Genomic DNA, 19,759 nt, shown 5'->3' on the forward strand with positions numbered 1-19,759 from the left:
CGTCTGCCTGCCCATCTGCCTGCCAGCTCGCCCGTCTGCCCGCCCGTCTGCCCAGATCAGGCCTTAAAGCAGCACCTGTGTGTGTGTGTGTGTGTGTGTGTGTGTGTGAATGTGTGTGTCTCACCTGAACAGGGCCTTCAGGTTCTCGGGCAGCTCTGTCCTTCCTGCATATCCCGGGTTCATCGTGATGAAGATTCCCACAGATGGACACAAGTTGACCTCGTCCCCCATGAAGTTAAAGCGCGACTTCTTATCTCTGATGGCATCCTGGATACTCTTCACCTGAACACACACACACTGTGTCTCAGTGCAGGACAGGATTTCTCCAAAAGGCTGCATTGTTCTACACACTGTGGGCTTCAGGTGAACACACACACACACGCACGCACACACACGCACACACGCACGCATTCACACTCACACACGAACAATGCAGCAGAGACGTGAACACTTACGACATGTCACACTGCAAAAGAGAAGAACTTTCAAAAATACTTTTCTGCTTGTCTCTCTCGACACGAGTGGACAAGCTCTGGACCCTTAGACCGTTCACACACTCGCACTCGCGCTCACGCGCACGCGCACGCGCACGCACACGCACACTCACACTCACACTCACACGCACACGCACACGCACACGCACACGCACACGCACACTCACACACACACTCACACTCACACTCACACACACACTCACACTCGCACACATACACACACACACGCACGCACACGCACACACACACACACACACACACACACTACACTCACACACACACACACTACACACACACTCACACACACACACACACACACACACTACACTCACACACACACACACACACTACACACACACACACACACACACACACACACACTACACTCACACACACACTCACACACACACACACACACTACACACACACACACACACACACACACACTACACTCACACACACACACACACACTACACTCACACACTCACACACACACACTACACACACACACACACACACACACACACATACACACACACACACACACACTACACACACACACACACACACTACACTCACACACACACACACACACACTACACACACACACACACTACACACACACACACACACACACACACAGACATATACACACACACACACACACACATACACACACACATACACACACACACTCACACACACACACACACACACAGACATATACACACACACACACACACACACATACACACACACATACACACACACACTCACACACACATACACACTCACACACACACACACACGCGCGCACACTCCGTCAGTGGTCCCGCCCCTTTGACAATGGCCCCGCCCCTCCGTCACCTCTTACTTTCAACATTTTAGCCTTTGAAAGGTTCTAGGAAGGAAAATGCCTGAACGTTGTCTTTGTTTCGAGGGTTAATTCAGAAGCTGGTCATAGGGCGTCCTCTGTACTGTCATACTTCATGTACTGTCATACTTCATGTACTGTCATACTTCATGTACTGTCATACTTCATGTACTGTCATACTTTAGCTGGTTGTTGCTACTCTATACGCACAGAATAAGAGTTTGCGTGGCTCCTTTGGCACCAGCAGCAGCTCCACATCAGCACTGATAATCCAGGAGAAGAACTGAGGACAAGTGACACACAAAGTTCTCTTTGTGTTCTCTACAGTAGCAGCCGGGCCCCTGAGCCACGCCCCCGGGCCCCTTATCTGTCTGGCACAGAGATGGGATTGGCTACGCAACACTGGAATCTGAGACTGGTGCAACAGTTGAAGTTTGGAATGATCCATTAGCATATCATTATTATCACTAAGCACATACCAAAGTCAATTTGTAACAGGCTGTCAAACCGCACGCTGCACGCTGCACGCACGCTTTCCTGCGACAAGATTTCATCAATAATACGAGCATATTATCAGTCAGAGCTGAGCGGATGAACTGCCGATGCTCAGCGTGCAAACATTATGATTGAATGAGATATCAGAAATGAACTTTTTCAGCCTGCATTTGTGTTTGGATCCAGCTGGATTCCAGTAGAATAGCTCCATGAATTTTACATGTGCGAGGTCGACATCTGGAAAGAGCGTTCGCGCATGAGCGGGCAGCATCGCTGGGCTCGACCAACAGAAGGGGGAGGGGACCAAGCAAACACAGACCCGAGCGAGCGGAGGCTTCAAAAGTTGCAAACATCAGTGGTAGAACTTGTTTTAGATGTGAAGTGACAGTTGCTCTATATGGAACCCCCTGGGATAACACCAAAAAGACATTCTCCAAACACGATCCTCTGAGCAGACGATACAGGGGCTGAGCGGGCTGAGCGGTCTGAACAGACAATGCAGAGTCAGTGAAGTGGAGCTTCAGCGCATCCACAGCCCATTTATCTCCATGTTGTTGAGTTTGGCGGCCTTCTGTTCCGCTGTGCTTTATTTACCCCAGAATTGGAGGGCCACATGTGGGATCAGCGCGCAGCCAGGACGACGCCCAGCCGTGCTAAGTGCCAGCGCTTCAGCACGATGGATGAGGTGTGGCGCCATACAGACTGGCACAGGAACATGTACCTCACGTTCACGCTCCGTCCTCTCCAGAGGGGACATGTCTGATCGTCTCAAAGGACACAATACCCATCACAAGAGACAAATACACTGACGTCCAATCAACAGCATAACAAGACATACAGGCGATCAGTCGAGGCGACAGGCGCAGGCGACAGGCGAAACAGGACAAACAACATTGTCCAATCGGCACCAAAATATGTTTATTTCATTTAGATTTCTCTGGGACACAGTTTTGTCCAAATGCATTCAGCCTTAAGCACCTACACACACCAAACTGCAAACTGGGGCTGATGGTGGTGGGCGGGGCTGATGGTGGTGGAGGGAGGTGATGGTGGTGGGCGGGGCTGATGGTGGTGGAGGGAGGTGATGGTGGTGGGCGGGGCTGATGGTGGTGGTGGGCGGGGCTTATGGTGGTGGGCGGGGCTGATGGTTGTGGGCGGGGCTGATGGTGGTGGCGGGGGTGATGGTGGTGGCGGGGGTGATGGTGGTGGGCGGGGCTGATGGTGGTGGGCGGGGCTGATGGTGGTGGTGGTGGGCGGGGCTGATGGTGGTGGCGGGGGGTGATGGTGGTGGAGGGAGGTGATGGTGGTGGGCGGGGCTGATGGTGGTGGCGGGGGGTGATGGGCGGGGCTGATGGTGGTGGGCGGGGCTGATGGTGGTGGGTGATGGGCGGGGCTGATGGTGGTGGAGGGAGGTGATGGTGGTGGGAGGGGCTGATGGTGGTGGGAGGGGCTGATGGTGGTGGCGGGGGGTGATGGTGGTGGAGGGAGGTGATGGTGGTGGGCGGGGCTGATGGTGGTGGAGGGAGGTGATGGTGGTGGGCGGGGCTGATGGTGGTAGCGGGGGGTGATGGTTGTGGGCGGGGCTGATGGTGGTGGCGGGGGTTGATGGTGGTGGGCGGGGCTGATGGTGGTGGGCGGGGCTGATGGTGGTGGAGGGAGGTGATGGTGGTGGGCGGGGCTGATGGTGGTGGAGGGAGGTGATGGTGGTGGGCGGGGCTGATGGTGGTAGCGGGGGGTGATGGTTGTGGGCGGGGCTGATGGTGGTGGCGGGGGGTGATGGTGATGGGCGGGGCTGATGGTGGTGGGCGGGGCTGATGGTGGTGGCGGGGGTGATGGTGGTGGGCGGGGCTGATGGTGGTGGGCGGGGCTGATGGTGGTGGGCGGGGCTGATGGTGGTGGTGGTGGGCGGGGCTGATGGTGGTGGCGGGGGGTGATGGTGGTGGGCGGGGCTGATGGTGGTGGAGGGAGGTGATGGTGGTGGGCGGGGCTGATGGTGGTGGGCAGGGCTGATGGTGGTGGCGGGGGCTGATGGTGGTGGGCGGGGCTGATGGTGGTGGGCGGGGCTGATGGTGGTGGAGGGAGGTGATGGTGGTGGAGGGAGGTGATGGTGGTGGAGGGAGGGATGGTGGTGGGCGGGGCTGATGGTGGTGGCGGGGGGTGATGTTGGTGGGCGGGGCTGATGGTGATGGCGGGGGGTGATGGTGGTGGGCGGGGCTGATGGTGGTGGGCGGGGCTGATGGTGGTGGCGGGGGTGATGGTGGTGGGCGGGGCTGATGGTGGTGGGCGGGGCTGATGGTGGTGGGCGGGGCTGATGGTGGTGGTGGTGGGCGGGGCTGATGGTGGTGGCGGGGGGTGATGGTGGTGGGCGGGGCTGATGGTGGTGGCGGGGGGTGATGGGCGGGGCTGATGGTGGTGGGCGGGGCTGATGGTGGTGGAGGGAGGTGATGGTGGTGGGGGGGGCTGATGGTGGTGGGAGGGGCTGATGGTGGTGGGCGGGGCTGATGGTGGTGGAGGGAGGTGATGGTGGTGGAGGGAGGTGATGGTGGTGGGCGGGGCTGATGGTGGTGGGCGGAGCTGATGGTGGTGGGCGGGGCTGATGGTGGTGGCGGGGGGTGATGGTGGTGGGCGGGGCTGATGGTGGTGGAGGGAGGTGATGGTGGTGGGCGGGGCTGATGGTGGTGGAGGGAGGTGATGGTGGTGGGCGGGGCTGATGGTGGTGGCGGGGGGTGATGGTGGTGGGCGGGGCTGATGGTGGTGGAGGGAGGTGATGGTGGTGGGCGGGGCTGATGGTGGTGGTGGTGGGCGGGGCTGATGGTGGTGGCGGGGGGTGATGGTTGTGGGCGGGGCTGATGGTGGTGGGCGGGGCTGATGGTGGTGGCGGGGGTGATGGTGGTGGGCGGGGCTGATGGTGGTGGGCGGGGCTGATGGTGGTGGCGGGGGGTGATGGTGGTGGGCGGGGCTGATGGTGGTGGCGGGGGGTGATGGGCGGGGCTGATGGTGGTGGGCGGGGCTGATGGTGGTGGAGGGAGGTGATGGTGGTGGGGGGGGGCTGATGGTGGCGGGAGGGGCTGATGGTGGTGGGCGGGGCTGATGGTGGTGGAGGGAGGTGATGGTGGTGGAGGGAGGTGATGGTGGTGGAGGGAGGTGATGGTGGTGGGCGGGGCTGATGGTGGTGGAGGGAGGTGATGGTGGTGGGCGGGGCTGATGGTGGTGGTCGGGGCTGATGGTGGTGGGCGGGGCTGATGGTGGTGGAGGGAGGTGATGGTGGTGGAGGGAGGTGATGGTGGTGGGCGGGGCTGATGGTGGTGGAGGGAGGTGATGGTGGTGGGCGGGGCTGATGGTGGTGGAGGGAGTTGATGGTGGTGGGCGGGGCTGATGGTGGTGGAGGGAGGTGATGGTGGTGGGCGGGGCTGATGGTGGTAGCGGGGGGTGATGGTTGTGGGCGGGGCTGATGGTGGTGGAGGGAGGTGATGGTGGTGGGCGGGGCTGATGGTGGTGGAGGGAGGTGATGGTGGTAGCGAGGGGTGATGGTTGTGGGCGGGGCTGATGGTGGTGGGCGGGGCTGATGGTTGTGGGCGGGGCTGATGGTGGTGGCGGTGGTGATGGTGGTGGGCGGGGCTGATGGTGGTGGGCGGGGCTGATGGTGGTGGTCGTGGGCGGGGCTGATGGTGGTGGCGGGGGGTGATGGGCGGGGCTGATGGTGGTGGGCGGGGCTGATGGTGGTGGGTGATGGGCGGGGCTGATGGTGGTGGGAGGGGCTGATGGTGGTGGGCGGGGCTGATGGTGGTGGAGGGAGGTGATGGTGGTGGGGGGGGCTGATGGTGGTGGGAGGGGCTGATGGTGGTGGGCGGGGCTGATGGTGGTGGAGGGAGGTGATGGTGGTGGGAGGGGCTGATGGTGGTGGGCGGGGCTGATGGTGGTGGAGGGAGGTGATGGTGGTGGGGGGGGCTGATGGTGGTGGGAGGGGCTGATGGTGGTGGGCGGGGCTGATGGTGGTGGAGGGAGGTGATGGTGGTGGAGGGAGGTGATGGTGGTGGGCGGGGCTGATGGTGGTGGTGGTGGGCGGGGCTGATGGTGGTGGCGGGGGGTGATGGTGGTGGGCGGGGCTGATGGTGGTGGGCGGGGCTGATGGTGGTGGCGGGGGTGATGGTGGTGGGCGGGGCTGATGGTGGTGGGCGGGGCTGATGGTGGTGGCGGGGGGTGATGGTGGTGGGCGGGGCTGATGGTGGTGGCGGGGGGTGATGGGCGGGGCTGATGGTGGTGGGCGGGGCTGATGGTGGTGGGTGATGGGCGGGGCTGATGGTGGTGGAGGGAGGTGATGGTGGTAGGGGGGGCTGATGGTGGTGGGAGGGGCTGATGGTGGTGGGCGGGGCTGATGGTGGTTGAGGGAGGTGATGGTGGTGGAGGGAGGTGATGGTGGTGGGCGGGGCTGATGGTGGTGGGCGGGGCTGATGGTGGTAGCGGGGGGTGATGGTTGTGGGCGGGGCTGATGGTGGTGGCGGGGGGTGATGGTGGTGGGCGGGGCTGATGGTGGTGGAGGGAGGTGATGGTGGTGGGCGGGGCTGATGGTGGTGGAGGGAGGTGATGGTGGTGGGAGGGGCTGATGGTGGTGGAGGGAGGTGATGGTGGTGGGCGGGGCTGATGGTGGTGGGCGGGGCTGATGGTGGTGGCGGGGGGTGATGGTGGTGGGCGGGGCTGATGGTTGTGGGCGGGGCTGATGGTGGTGGCGGGGGTTGATGGTGGTGGGCGGGGCTGATGGTGATGGCAGGGGTGATGGTGGTGGGCGGGGCTGATGGTGGTGGGCAGGGCTGATGGTGGTGGGCGGGGCTGATGGTGGTGGCGGGGGGTGATGGTGGTGGGCGGGGCTGATGGTGGTGGCGGGGGGTGATGGTGGTGGCGGGGGGTGATGGGCGGGGCTGATGGTGCTGATTGGCAGCCTTGCTTCTGTCCATCACACACGCTTTATAAATGAGACCTCTGGGCTGAACTCAGTGCCATGTTGACTCAGAAAATGACAAAAACGTGTGGCACCCGCTGTCAATCACCCGCTGTCAATCACCCGCTGTCAATCACCCGCTGTCAATCACCTGGTAGAGCCCGCCTCCACACACACACCCCTCGCGAGTGTGTATTGGACATTTAAGTCATAATATTGTCAAGTAACTTTACTCTTGAATAAACTTTTTCACTGCTGCTAAAGGCAAATAATGCATTGCAGTTCTGGAGGTGGATAGAATCTAAATATAGTGGTGTTTATAGCGATAATGGTGTATGGTGCTCCCTTTGCGCTCTGATGTACGGCTGCACGTTGGAGAATCAGCAGCCTGCTGCAGCCGCCTGCAGCTGTCACAGTGGGAGTCTGACGCCCATCTCTTCTCAAGGTCTGCTTCTCCGCACATTTATTATTTATTCATCCTCACTACACCTTTTCAGTCGGGTGCCACTTTCAAACTGTCAGCGCAGAGTTGTGCTCCGGAGTCTTCCAGAGAGAGAGAAAAGAAGTGTCGAGTTGAATAATGAGGAGACGTTTCATCTTCAGTCTCATTGTGGCCACAATCAGCCTGTTTATCTCACACTGGGGCAGAGCCAGTGTGATGTGCCCCAGGATCACAGAACACAGGCTGGCACCAAAACACAGGGGATGGTCTGTTTTTTTTACTCTACTACGACTCTATTCTGTAGATTATTTATGGGTGAGAAATTACATCTTGGTACTGCTATTTTCAGGACAGAAGCCGCTGTTCTGTGGGGAAGTCAAAGGAAAGGATAATTCTTCTATTACAAACCTAAAGATCCTGTGTTGAGAAGTAACTCAACACTGATGCAAACTGCACTCTTTTAGTGAGTGTGTGTTCCTTCTCTAATTTGTAATAAAAGTCCTTTTGTCTTATAAAAAAAATGCATAACAAAATATCTAGGGTGCAGGTCCTAGGTGACGGAAGAGCGGTTCAGAAGCCCCTAATGACCAGTATAATAACAAGGCCAGTTACGTACTGCCATTACGGGGCCCCACCCTTGAGCCAGGCCTGGGGAGGGAGCTCGACAGCGAGCGTCTGGTGGTCTTTCTCCACATGGCCTGGGGTCGTCCTCCAATATATAGTCGGCCTCACCTTCACGCACAGTTTGGGCTCTGGAACCCATCTCCTGAAGACGGACTTCTCCACTTCTCTGGTGTTACCCGCGGGTGGAGGCGGTGAACTGGTGAGGGCTTGTTTATAGCCCCACAACTCAGCCGTCACGTGTTGGAGTCCCCCCTTGGTAATCGAGAGGGTCCCTAAGCCTTTGGGTTGGGGACAGTTCTCTTTGTGTCGAACAACGGGCCAAATAGCTTGTGCTGTCGCAGAGGCAAAAACTAAAGTTACATATTTGACTACGGTTCTATGAATCCCGGATGACCGGCAGAAGGGCGGTGCTGAAGCACTGAATGTTCCCTTTGCACATGCACAGTTCGAGTAGTAATACCAATAGAATCACACCTGTGACCCTGGATGGCGCCCGACAAGTAATATATTTCCCCGTCATCCATCGCTACGTTCTCAGAATCTTCTTCCAAAAACGCAAGGATTCGGAGTGGCCTCTGGCGGTCATCCGGGATTCATAGAACCGTAATTACAAATGTAACTTTGTTCTATTTCATCCCTACTGAACGCCAGAGGGCGGTGCTGAAGCACTGAATGACATAATACCAGCTATGTCACGAAGAATCCCAAGCACATACCTCACTGAGAAGGACCTGAGGATTCCTGAGAACCACACCAAGAGGATGTGGAGCAGCCACATTGACATTGTTGAATATGGCGAAAGTGCCTGGCCAAGATGCAGCCTTGCATATAGTTAACAATGGAACACCCTTCACGGCGGCACGGAAGTGGAGATGCCTCTGGAGAAATGAGCCCTCATGCCAGGCAGTGGGGGGAGTCCTGCCATGCCGTAAGCGCGGCGACTAACAACCCAGTGCGAAAAACGCTGTCCAGACTCAGGACAGCCCTTCATAGCACCACCGTAACATACAAACAGCTGGTCTGAATGCCTTATACCTGCAGTTTCTGCAAAGTAGACTTGCAATGCCCTCACTGGGCACAACAACAGGAGCCTGTCCCTGCCCTCTCCAATTGGAGGCGCATACCGACTCAAAGTCAAAGGCCGGTTGCAATGAGCACGGGACAACACATTCGGCTGAAACGTTGGATTCGGCCATAAGGTGAGACATGTGGGACTGACCAAAAGAATATGCAACTCACTAACTCTTTTGGCAGAGACAATGGCCAAGAAGAATGCAGTCTTACCAGAAAGCCATCTGAAATTCGCCTGTGCCAAGGGTTCAAATGGAGGTTGACTAAGTAACTCTAAAACCACGGACAAGTCCCACATTGGAGCGCGTGGCGCAGCCGAGGGCCTCAAGCTACGAGCTCCACGCAGAAAAAGCGAAACCAATTTATGGCTCCCCACAGTACAGTTGTTGACCAAACCATGATAACGAGATATGGCAGCAACATACACTTTCAGGGTCGACGGGGACCAGCCATAATCAAGGAGAGATTGGAGAAACTCCAGGATAAGAGGTACCGAACAGGACACCTCACCGTGAGCAGAAGACCACTGGGAAAACAGCTTCCACCTGTTCCCACACAGCTGACGAGTAGAGGCAGCCCTGGCATTCAGAAGCTGCCAATGGCCAAACCCACAGTCGGCAGCAGTGAGGATTCAAATGCCATATCTGACCCCTCAACTGAGACAGTAGATCTCTCCTGGCCGGAAGAGGCCACGGAGGGTTGAAACACAGACTGTACAGCAACGGAAACCACAGGGCTATCAGCAATAGCCTGTGACCCTCTTGGGGAACCCTCTGTAGGTGTGTGTTTTATTCAACAGAATACAGAGTGTTTAGCTCCCAAGCGCCTGTGTTATTGAATCAGCTCCTGTCCATGTTAAAGAGACCGACACAGTCTCTTCATTTAAGTCCAGGCTTAAACGTTCCTCTTTGAAATGACTTATGGTCAGACCAGTTAGGAACAGAAATATAAAGCTACAGTTTCAGCTCCGCTGCCCTAGGAGCAACTCTGGGGGAAGTATGGCAGCTTGAGCACTATCCTCTGATAAAGACTACTTATTCTATCAAACTATATTTCATATTTTAGTTCTTCTGTGTCTGTTCATTGCTGGTCACATGTTTCTTGCCTTCTTCCACTCTTCTCTGTGAGACCTTGTGATGAAATGTAAATATATGATTATATTTCTGTGATGTATTTTATCTGCATAATAGTGATATGACTATAAGTGCCTTGATATGAAGCTGACCAATGAGAAATGTGACCCGCCTATTCCATAAGGCAAGGCAAGGCAAGATTATTTGTAGAGCACATTTCATACACAAGGCAATTCAAAGTGCTTCACAGCAGGGAAAATGCATTCAAATCACAAAGAAATTACAGAAACAGAAATACAATAAAATTAACTGAATTAAAAATTATCAATCCAACTGATTGTCTAAACTAATAAAATCACAAACAAAAGAGAAGAGTGCAAAGAAAAAATCCTTTCAGTCATATGCGCAGCTAAACAAAACTGTTTTTAGCTTAGATTTGAACATTGTCAGAGTAGAAGCCTGTCTCACATCTTCAGGAAGACTGTTCCAGATTTTAGCTGCATAAAACTGAAACGCAGATTCCCAATGTTTAGTCCTGACTCTGGGCACCAGCAGGAGGCCGGTCCCTGAGGTCCTCAGAGTCCGAGATGGTTCATATGGCACTAACATATCCAAGATGTACTTTGGTGCTAGGCCATGGAGAGCCTTGTACACAAGCAGAGCTGCTTTAAAGTCTATTCTCTGAGCCACAGGGAGCCAGTGCAGAGACCTGAGAACAGGACTAATGTGCTCATACTTCCTGGTTCTGGTCAGGACCCGAGCAGCAGCGTTCTGGATGTACTGCAGCTGTTTTACAGCTCGTTTGGAGAGACCAGTGAGCAGGCCGTTACAGTAGTCTAATCTACTGGAGACAAACGCATGGATAAGTCTCTCTAAATCTGGTTTTGACACTATATTTTTGATTTTGGCAATGTTTTTTAGATGTAAAAAGCTGCTGATGTTATTGATTTGACGTGGCTTTTAAAGTTCAAGTCTGAGTCCATTATTACCCCCAGATTTCTAATTTGGTTTGTAGGTTTTAGAGCGAGACTCTGGAGGTGACCGCTAACACTTTCTCTTTGTTTCTGTGGGCCAAAAACGATTATTTCAGTCTTGTCTGAGTTCAGCTGGAGAAAGTTGTTTTGCATCCACAAACTGATCTGTTGGATGCAGTGACAGAGTGAATCTACTGGTCCATAGTCACCTGCCGATAGTGAAACATAGATCTGAGTGTCGTCTGCATAATTGTGATAGGACACATTTTCACTGCGTATTAACTGACCCAACGGCAGCATGTAGAGGTTGAACAGAAGGGGACCCAGGACTGACCCTTGGGGCACTCCACAGGTCAGGGTCATGTGGTCAGAGACACAGCTACCAATTTCAACAAAGTACTTCCTGTCTTCCAGATAGGACCTTAACCAGTTTAGGGCAGTGCCAGTGATGCCCACCCAGTCCTCTAGTCTCTGTAAGAGGATCCCATGATGGACAGTGTTAAAAGCAGCACTCAGATCTAACAGAATTAAGACTGAGGCTTTGCCCGTGTCAGTGTTCAGGCGGATGTCATTTGTCACCTTGACAAGAGCAGTCTCAGTGCTGTGATGAGGTCTAAAACCTGACTGAAAAACATCAAATGAGTTGTTTATTAAGAGGAAATCTGTGAGCTGTTGGTAAACAACCTTTTCAAGGACTTTGCCCCAAAATGGCAGATTAGAGATGGGCCGGTAATTACTCAGTACTGCGGCATCAAGACTGCTCTTCTTTAGGAGAGGCTTTATGACCGCAGTTTTCAAAGACATTGGGAATGTTCCAGATTGAAGCGACATGTTGACTATGTGAGTGAATGGTGCTAACAAACTGTTCAGCACAGACTTTAGAAATCTGGTGGGTAACACATCGAGGCAGCATGTAGATGAACTCAGACTGGTGATCTCATGGACAGTTTTGTCAGTTACTGGTGCAAAGTGAGTTAGCTCTAAGTGTCTTGGTGGTTTTAGGGTAATTTTTTGCATTGTGGGATTTATAGCATTTTTAATGCCCTGAACTTTGTCATTAAAGAATAATGCAAACTCATTACACTTGGATGTGGAAATGAGTTCTAACGGCAGCTGAGCTGGAGGGACAACAGGACACGCGAGTTGTTACTGCAGCTTCCAATCTTTTCAGAAAAATATCTTTCCCTAGTTCTACATAAGATTAGGTTGTACATGTTCAGCTTCTCTTTGTAAATCTATTTTTGAACCTGGAGCTTTGACTTGCGCCATTTCCGTTCGGCCCTGCGGCACTCCCTTTTCTGTGCCCTGACCGAATCATCATTTCTCCACGGCGCCTTCTGCTTATTTTTAACCATTTTAGCCTTTACAGGGGCGATGGTGTCCAGAACATTCAAAACACTAGATGTAACAGAGTTCAACAAATCATTTACATTAGAACATGAGACATTTTCAAAGTTTATCATTTCCATAAACAGTGCACCTGTGCCATCACTTATGTGTCTCCTCTGAACAACTGCAGGACCAACCGGAGGTTGGGGAGAAACAGACAGGTCAAAGAAGTCACAGAAATGATCAGACAGAGCAACATCGATCACATTAACATTTGAAATATTTACCCCCTTTGTAATTATGAGATCTAGAGTGTGTCCTTTGCTGTGGGTGGGGCCTCTCACATGCTGAGTAAGACTGAAGGTTTCAAGGACAGCATCAAGCTCTTTAGCGTTTCTGTCACAAATATTATCAACATGCACATTGAAACCACCTGTAATGACCAAACCATCAAAGTCTGTGCATATGACTGAGAGCATCTCAGTAAAATCATCAATAAAACTTTGGCAGTGCTGGAGAGGCTTGTATAAAACAATGAAGAGAATGGATGGAGACCGTTTTAGCTCCATTTTAAAGGATACATACTCAAATGATGAAAACACCCCAAAAGACAACCTGCGGGTAATTATTTCATCTCTAAAGAAAGCACAGACTCCACCCCCTTTTTTGTTTTCTCGTGTTTCAGATTCAAACTTAAAGTTGGGTGGAGCAGATTCTATCAGAACTACATTTCCTGTGTTTTTGTCAAGCCATGTTTCAGTTAAAAACATAAAATCAAGATTATAAGAAGAAATAAAATTATTAATTAAGAGAGATTTGTTACATAAGGATCTGACATTTAGCACAGCGAGTTTCAGACTAGTTTCAGTGGGACTGGGCTTTATCTTTTCACAGGGAATATGAATCACATTTCTCAGATTGGGCCTGACTCGCATTTTGTTTTTCCATCTGTGTGATGATGTGACTACAGAAATAGCAGTAGGGGGAGCTCTTTTTACATAGGGCCCCGGGTTGGTTTGATTTTTATTGTGACAATAAGTCCCGGCAACGCTGGATATAATATCTAATAAAACCAACCTGCATGAGAAAAAACGTCGTGAGAACAAGGAGGGTCACCCAGGCTGCTTACAACAGCCTGGGTGACCCGGCCTGGCGGTTTCTCCCATGCTTGCCACAAAAAAGTCTGACGTTTCTGTATAGTTTCATATTATAAGTTGAATTGTGTTCTCTGTGTGTTAAGGAATAGAATTGGTGTATGTCTAATTTCTTGACAGACCTTCAGTTTCAGACTCTGCAGATGCTGACCTGTAGATCCAGATGCTCCTCAATTGCCTGAGGAACGCTCTCTACTCTAGATAAATGGCTCTTCATCTGCCCAGAGGAACCGTCTCCTCCTGAGTGGTTCTATCTGCAGATGGAAGCGTGTCAGTCTTTGACCATCTGCAGTCCGTCTGTGGGAGTAGGATCTCTCCTTCATTGTGGTTCTACCCAAGGTTTATACTTTCTCCCAAAGGGTTTTGGAGGGTCTACGTCCAAAGACAATTATCCATTTGCTAATTTTATGTGAACATTGTTCATTCTGCTTCTCTATTTCACCTTCATCCTTCGAGGCAACTGCTGTTGTGATTTTGGGTGTCACAAAAATAAACGGAATTGAATACGTTGCATACATTTTAATACAGGTATTCAGTATTCTGTAACTCAACATATTTTCATTTTCTTCCCATCCCTGGTCTTCAGAAGTGGATTAGTTCCATTAGGAGGAACTGGTGAACTCCAAGAAATCCCTGCTGACTGTGCAGTGAGCAGATTATTTCAGGAGCTATTTTACACATGAAACTACCATGTCAATCATGTGGCTATGCTCAGAAACCTACTTTCAGACTTGATTTTACCCCATCTCCTACTGTCCAGGTGCTGCATTTTAGGATCAGACAGAAAGTGTGTGGTCTTGAAAGCTTTGAGGGCTTGTCCGTACAGAGAGAAAGAACACAGATTTCCCTGCTTCGAGTGTCTGCAGTAGGGAAAACTTTGTAGAAGGATCAAATCCAAAACTTTATTATTATACTTCATTATAACCACAATAACAGCACATGGTGATACAGACCAAAACTGAATGTTCTAAGTCTTTTTAAAGGTACAGTGGCTGTTGAGGTCATCCCTCTGAATGACTGACCGTGTCGAGCCCTGGCCTGTGGCCCTTTAGTTGGAATATGTGTCAATATGCTGCCCCCTGCTGGATGACAAAATGGACTATTAGCCTCTTTAGGTTGCAACTACAAAAATCAATACCCACTTTTTTAGAACAAATGCACATTTTTCATGGAAAATGTTTGCGAGCACTATTAGTGTGATAGATACATTTACAAGGCGCGCCTCATTATAGGTTTGCTCTGGGCCTGCACGGTGTGAAAGCAGCGCTCATCAGCTCCTCAGAGAGCATCCCGTTTGTCCTGACCAGAGTCCAGTCACATTCCACAATCCGAGCTCCGCCCCTGTCAGCCATGTTGAGTCCAACACTGCTGCAGTAGAATGCACGAGAAAAAAAGGCTTTTTATGAATTCACATTTCATAGAATTATAAAACATTCTAATGTTTCGTTATGTCTATAAAATATAAAAAAAATAGACGGATAAGTTGTAATCTGAAAAAATAAATATGAGCTACAAGCACAGATATTTCCTTTAGAATCGGAAAAAGGACTCCAAGATACAATTCCAGTGTCATCCAGTGGTAAGAGGTTAACATTTTTTCCAAGAAAACGGCTACTTTCAACCTAAACTACTTTCAACCTAAATCGGAGTGACTCTCGTTCCCAAGAACGACGCTGAAAAATGTGTGTTTAAAAGATCAACACACACTGTTTTCCCAGCGCCACAGTGAGTGAGAGCACGTCACTCCTTCCTAATGTTTTGGCTAAACATGGAGGAGTGAAACAGCTGATTGTGCTCGTGGTGCAGTCGACATGCAGCGAGAACAGACTGAAGTTTAGAAAAGAGGGGGTGCAGAGTTGGAGTGAGGGTGCAGAGGAGGAGTGAAGGTGCAGCGGTGGAGCGAGGGTGCAGAGGTGGAATGAAGGTGCAGAGGTGGAGTGAGGGGGCAGAGGTGGAGTGGGGGTGCAGAGGTGGAGTGAGGGTGCAGAGGTGGAGCGAGGGTGAAGAGGTGGAGTGAGGGGGCAGAGGTGGAGTGAGGGGGCAGAGGTGGAGTGAGGGTACAGAGGTGGAGTGAGGGTGCAGAGGAGGGGTGAAGGTGCAGACAGAGAACCTGCTTCACGCTCTGAGGGCCTGGACAGGGTCCTGAGCAGATAGTTAGAGAAGAGAGGAATGAGAAAAGAATTCCTGCTCCATCAGTTGCCGGCCACAGCCTGCACAAAAGATTTCATTAGAAGTCGCTCCACCACCACCAGAAAATTATTCAGCAACAGATTCTCCTCCACAATCACCTCCACCGCCTCCAGCGAAGGACTCATCAGCAACAGCACCACAGTAATCTTTACAGCGGCCAGCGCAGGAGTCATTAAAATTCCCCATTTGGTCCTCATCAAAGGCCTTGGACCCATCTGTAGGCCCCTGCCCTCAGAGCAGCCCTGGGTCCCCCTACAACATCTACTCCCACTGCAGATTTCTCATTCTCCTTCTCATCTCCACTCTCACCCAGGGCTTTCCCAGTCATCTTGAAAGTCTGATCAAATCAGGCCTTAAGATGGTTCTACTCACACCCAATAAAGCAAGATCAAGAGTTATGTCAATACTTATCAACTCTTCCCCGCACAAGCCGACTACACCAACAAAAGCCCCACCACCCATCCCCCCTCGCCCTTCACCTGGTATCTCCCATAGCTAGGATGCACTGGGTCTCAACGTTGCCGGGACTTATTGTCATATTAAAAATCAAACCAACCCGGGGCCCTATGTAAAAAGAGCCCCCCCCTAGTGCTATTTCTGTAGTCACATCACACAGATGGGAAAACAAAATGAGAGTCAGGCTGCGAAATTCTGCGAAATTTGATTCATATTCCCTGTGAAAAGATAAGGCCCAGTCTTAAACTTACTGTGCTAAATCACTCTTGATTAATAATTGTGTTTCTTCTTATAATCCTAATTTTATATTTTTAACTGAAACATGACAAAATCACAGGAAATGTAGTTCTGATAGAATCTGCTCCACCCAACTTTAAGTTTGAATCTGAAAAAAGAGAAAACAAAAAAAGGGGGTGGAGTCTGTGCAGTTTTTAGAGATGAAATAATGACCCACAGGTTGTCTTTTGGGGTGTTTTCATCATTTGAGCATGTCTCCTTTTAAATGCAGCTAAACAGTCTCATCCATTCTCTTCATTGTTTTATACAAGCCTCTCCAGCACTGCCAACGTTTTATTGATGATTTTACAGAGACGTTTCAGTCGCACAGACTTTGATGGTTTGGTCATTACAGGTGATTTCAATGTGCATGTGGATCATGTTTGTGACACAAACGCTAAAGAGCAGACCAGACTTTTCCCTCATTCTCCATTTAAACTAACGGCATTCCTGTTGGACGGAAGTGTGATTACCACGTGGGAAAAGAGGGGAAAGTGGGCGGAATGAGGTCAATAAGAAATCCTGATTCCTCAACCGAACGTCACGCCAAAGCAAAATTACCTGAACCGCCACGACGGAGAGCACCTCCACTGAGATGCGGTTGAACTCGTCAAAGCAGCCCCAGGCTCCGCTCTGCGCCAGACCTTTGTAGATGTTCCCACACGACTGAGGAGGAGAAACACTGTTAGTCACGTAGGCCCCTGGCTGTGCTCCTCCTCCTCTGCTCCTCCTCCTCCTCTGCTCTTCCTGCTCCGCTCCTCCTCCGACCCTCCTCCTCTCCTTCTGCCCCACTCCTCCTCCTCCTCTGCTGCTCCTCCTTCTGCTCTGATACTCTACTACTAAATATCTTGTTGGAAATGCAACAGTTGTAGAAACAGCGCCACCAGGAGGCAAACCACTGTCACTGTTCTGGGACTGTCCTGTCAATCACATTATGTGAGTGAAGTTCACAACGCTCTGCCACTGTTACAGCATTTACCCCTGAACTTTAGAATTATGAACTTGGGCCTCAAAACTCCTGCCATGGAAAAAATACACGGATACGTTTGGAACAAACTTTTGGAATGTACTTTTGGAATGTACTTTTGGCAGCTGGAAAAATGGATGACAAACTGCGCAGGCGACCAAGAATTGGACTTACATTGTAACAGTGTCATTTGTCAAATTTGCTACTTATTCTATCAAACTATATTTAATATTTAATTTCACTTGAAATCTGTTCATTGCCTTTTCTTCTTCTTGGCACATCGATGACCTGTGGATCCAGATGATCCTCTCCTGGAGAAACGGTCTCTACTCCATTTGAACGGTTCTTCATCTGCCTGGAAGAACTCTCTCTCGTCTGTGAGAGTCAGATTTCTCCTTCACTCTGGAACTCCTCCAGGTTTATACTTTCTCCCAAAGAGGTTTTGTAGTTTTTCCTGGTCGAGAAGGAGGAGCTAAGGACAGAGGACTCTGGGACATTTGTCTAAGGACAGAGGACGCGGGGACCCTTCCCTATGAACATTGTTTGATCTGTTTTTCACTGTCGCCCTCCGAGGCAACTGCAGTTGTGATTTTGGGCGTTACAATTGAATTAAGAGAGAATCTTTTCTGACCACAGAATGCCACAGATGTGTTGATGCCTGTGCAATTTGTCCATTCTAATCCTTATCTAATGACACTGTTTACATGTCCTAAAGCACTCTTGATGCAGCCAATGTCCACAGTGGACATGTCATGTCAGAGCGCAGGCCCGTGTCAGAGCGCTGCTGCAGGCCCGTGTCAGAGCGCTGCTGCAGGCCCGTGTCAGAGCGCTGTTGCAGCCCCGCGTCAGAGCGCTGCTGCAGCCCCGTGTCAGAGCGCAGGGCCGTGTCAGAGCGCTGCTGCAGCCCCGCGTCAGAGCGCTGCTGCAGCCCCGTGTCAGAGCGCAGGGCCGTGTCAGAGCGCTGCTGCAGGCCCGTGTCAGAGCGCTGCTGCAGGCCCGTGTCAGAGCGCTGCTGCAGGCCCGTGTCAGAGCGCTGCTGCAGGCCCGTGTCAGAGCGCTGCTGCAGCCCCGCGTCAGAGCGCTGCTGCAGCCCCGTGTCAGAGCGCAGGCCCGTGTCAGAGCGCTGCTGCAGCCCCGCGTCAGAGCGCTGCTGCAGCCCCGTGTCAGAGCGCAGGGCCGTGTCAGAGCGCTGCTGCAGCCCTGCGTCAGAGCGCTGCTGCAGCCCCGTGTCAGAGCGCAGGGCCGTGTCAGAGCGCTGCTGCAGGCCCGTGTCAGAGCGCTGCTGCAGGCCCGTGTCAGAGCGCTGCTGCAGCCCCGTGTCAGAGCGCTGCTGCAGGCCCGTGTCAGAGCGCTGCTGCAGCCCCGTGTCAGAGCGCTGCTGCAGGCCCGTGTCAGAGCGCTGCTGCAGGCCCGTGTCAGAGCGCTGCTGCAGCCCCGCGTCAGAGCGCTGCTGCAGGCCCGCGTCAGAGCGCTGCTGCAGGCCCGTGTCAGAGCGCTGCTGCAGCCCCGCGTCAGAGCGCTGCTGCAGCCCCGCGTCAGAGCGCTGCTGCAGCCCCGCGTCAGAGTGCTGCTGCAGGCCCGCGTCAGAGCGCTGCTGCAGGCCCGCGTCAGAGCGCTGCTGCAGCCCCGCGTCAGAGCGCTGCTGCAGGCCCGCGTCAGAGCGCTGCTGCAGGCCCGCGTCAGAGCGCTGCTGCAGGCCCGTGTCAGAGCGCTGCTGCAGCCCCGTGTCAGAGCGCTGCTGCAGGCCCGCGTCAGAGCGCTGCTGCAGGCCCGCGTCAGAGCGCTGCTGCAGGCCCGCGTCAGAGCGCTGCTGCAGCCCCGCGTCAGAGCGCAGGGCCGTGTCAGAGCGTTGCTGCAGCCCCGTGTCAGAGCGCTGCTGCAGCCCCGCGTCAGAGCGCTGCTGCAGGCCGGCGTCAGAGCGCTGCTGCAGGCCCGCGTCAGAGCGCTGCTGCAGCCCCGCGTCAGAGCGCTGCTGCAGGGCCGCGTCAGAGCGCTGCAGCAGCCCCGCGTCAGAGCGCTGCTGCAGCCCCGCGTCAGAGCGCTGCTGCAGGCCCGTGTCAGAGCGCTGCTGCAGGGCCGTGTCAGAGCGCTGCTGCAGGGCCGTGTCAGAGCGCTGCTGCAGGGCCGCGTCAGAGCGCTGCTGCAGGCCCGCGTCAGAGCGCTGCTGCAGCCCCGCGTCAGAGCGCTGCTGCAGCCCCGTGTCAGAGCGCTGCTGCAGGCCGGTGTCAGAGCGCTGCTGCAGGCCCGCGTCAGAGCGCTGCTGCAGCCCCGCGTCAGAGCGCTGCTGCAGGGCCGTGTCAGAGCGCTGCTGCAGGCCCGCGTCAGAGCGCTGCTGCAGGCCCGCGTCAGAGCGCTGCTGCAGCCCTGCGTCAGAGCACTGCTGCAGGCCCGTGTCAGAGCGCA

At 53.2% G+C, this 19,759-nt stretch overlaps 1 protein-coding gene across 1 annotated transcript in view; it reads right to left on the reverse strand.

Annotated features, from left to right (window-relative positions):
- Nucleotides 1-19,759, reverse strand: part of dnah9 (dynein, axonemal, heavy chain 9) — a 649,263-nt gene that overhangs the window by 416,882 nt on the left and 212,622 nt on the right. The window contains exons 34-35 of the mRNA XM_072455799.1: nucleotides 16,951-17,055; nucleotides 125-282 (exon numbers count right to left, since the gene is read on the reverse strand). Of these exons, the coding sequence (XP_072311900.1) occupies nucleotides 125-282; nucleotides 16,951-17,055 (263 nt within the window). The remainder of the gene's footprint in view (nucleotides 1-124; nucleotides 283-16,950; nucleotides 17,056-19,759) is intronic.

Source organism: Eucyclogobius newberryi, unplaced genomic scaffold, assembly GCF_026437365.1.
Source record: "Eucyclogobius newberryi isolate DKJ021-1_F unplaced genomic scaffold, fEucNew1.0.hap1 SCAF_20, whole genome shotgun sequence".
Lineage (NCBI taxonomy): Eukaryota > Metazoa > Chordata > Actinopteri > Gobiiformes > Gobiidae > Eucyclogobius > Eucyclogobius newberryi.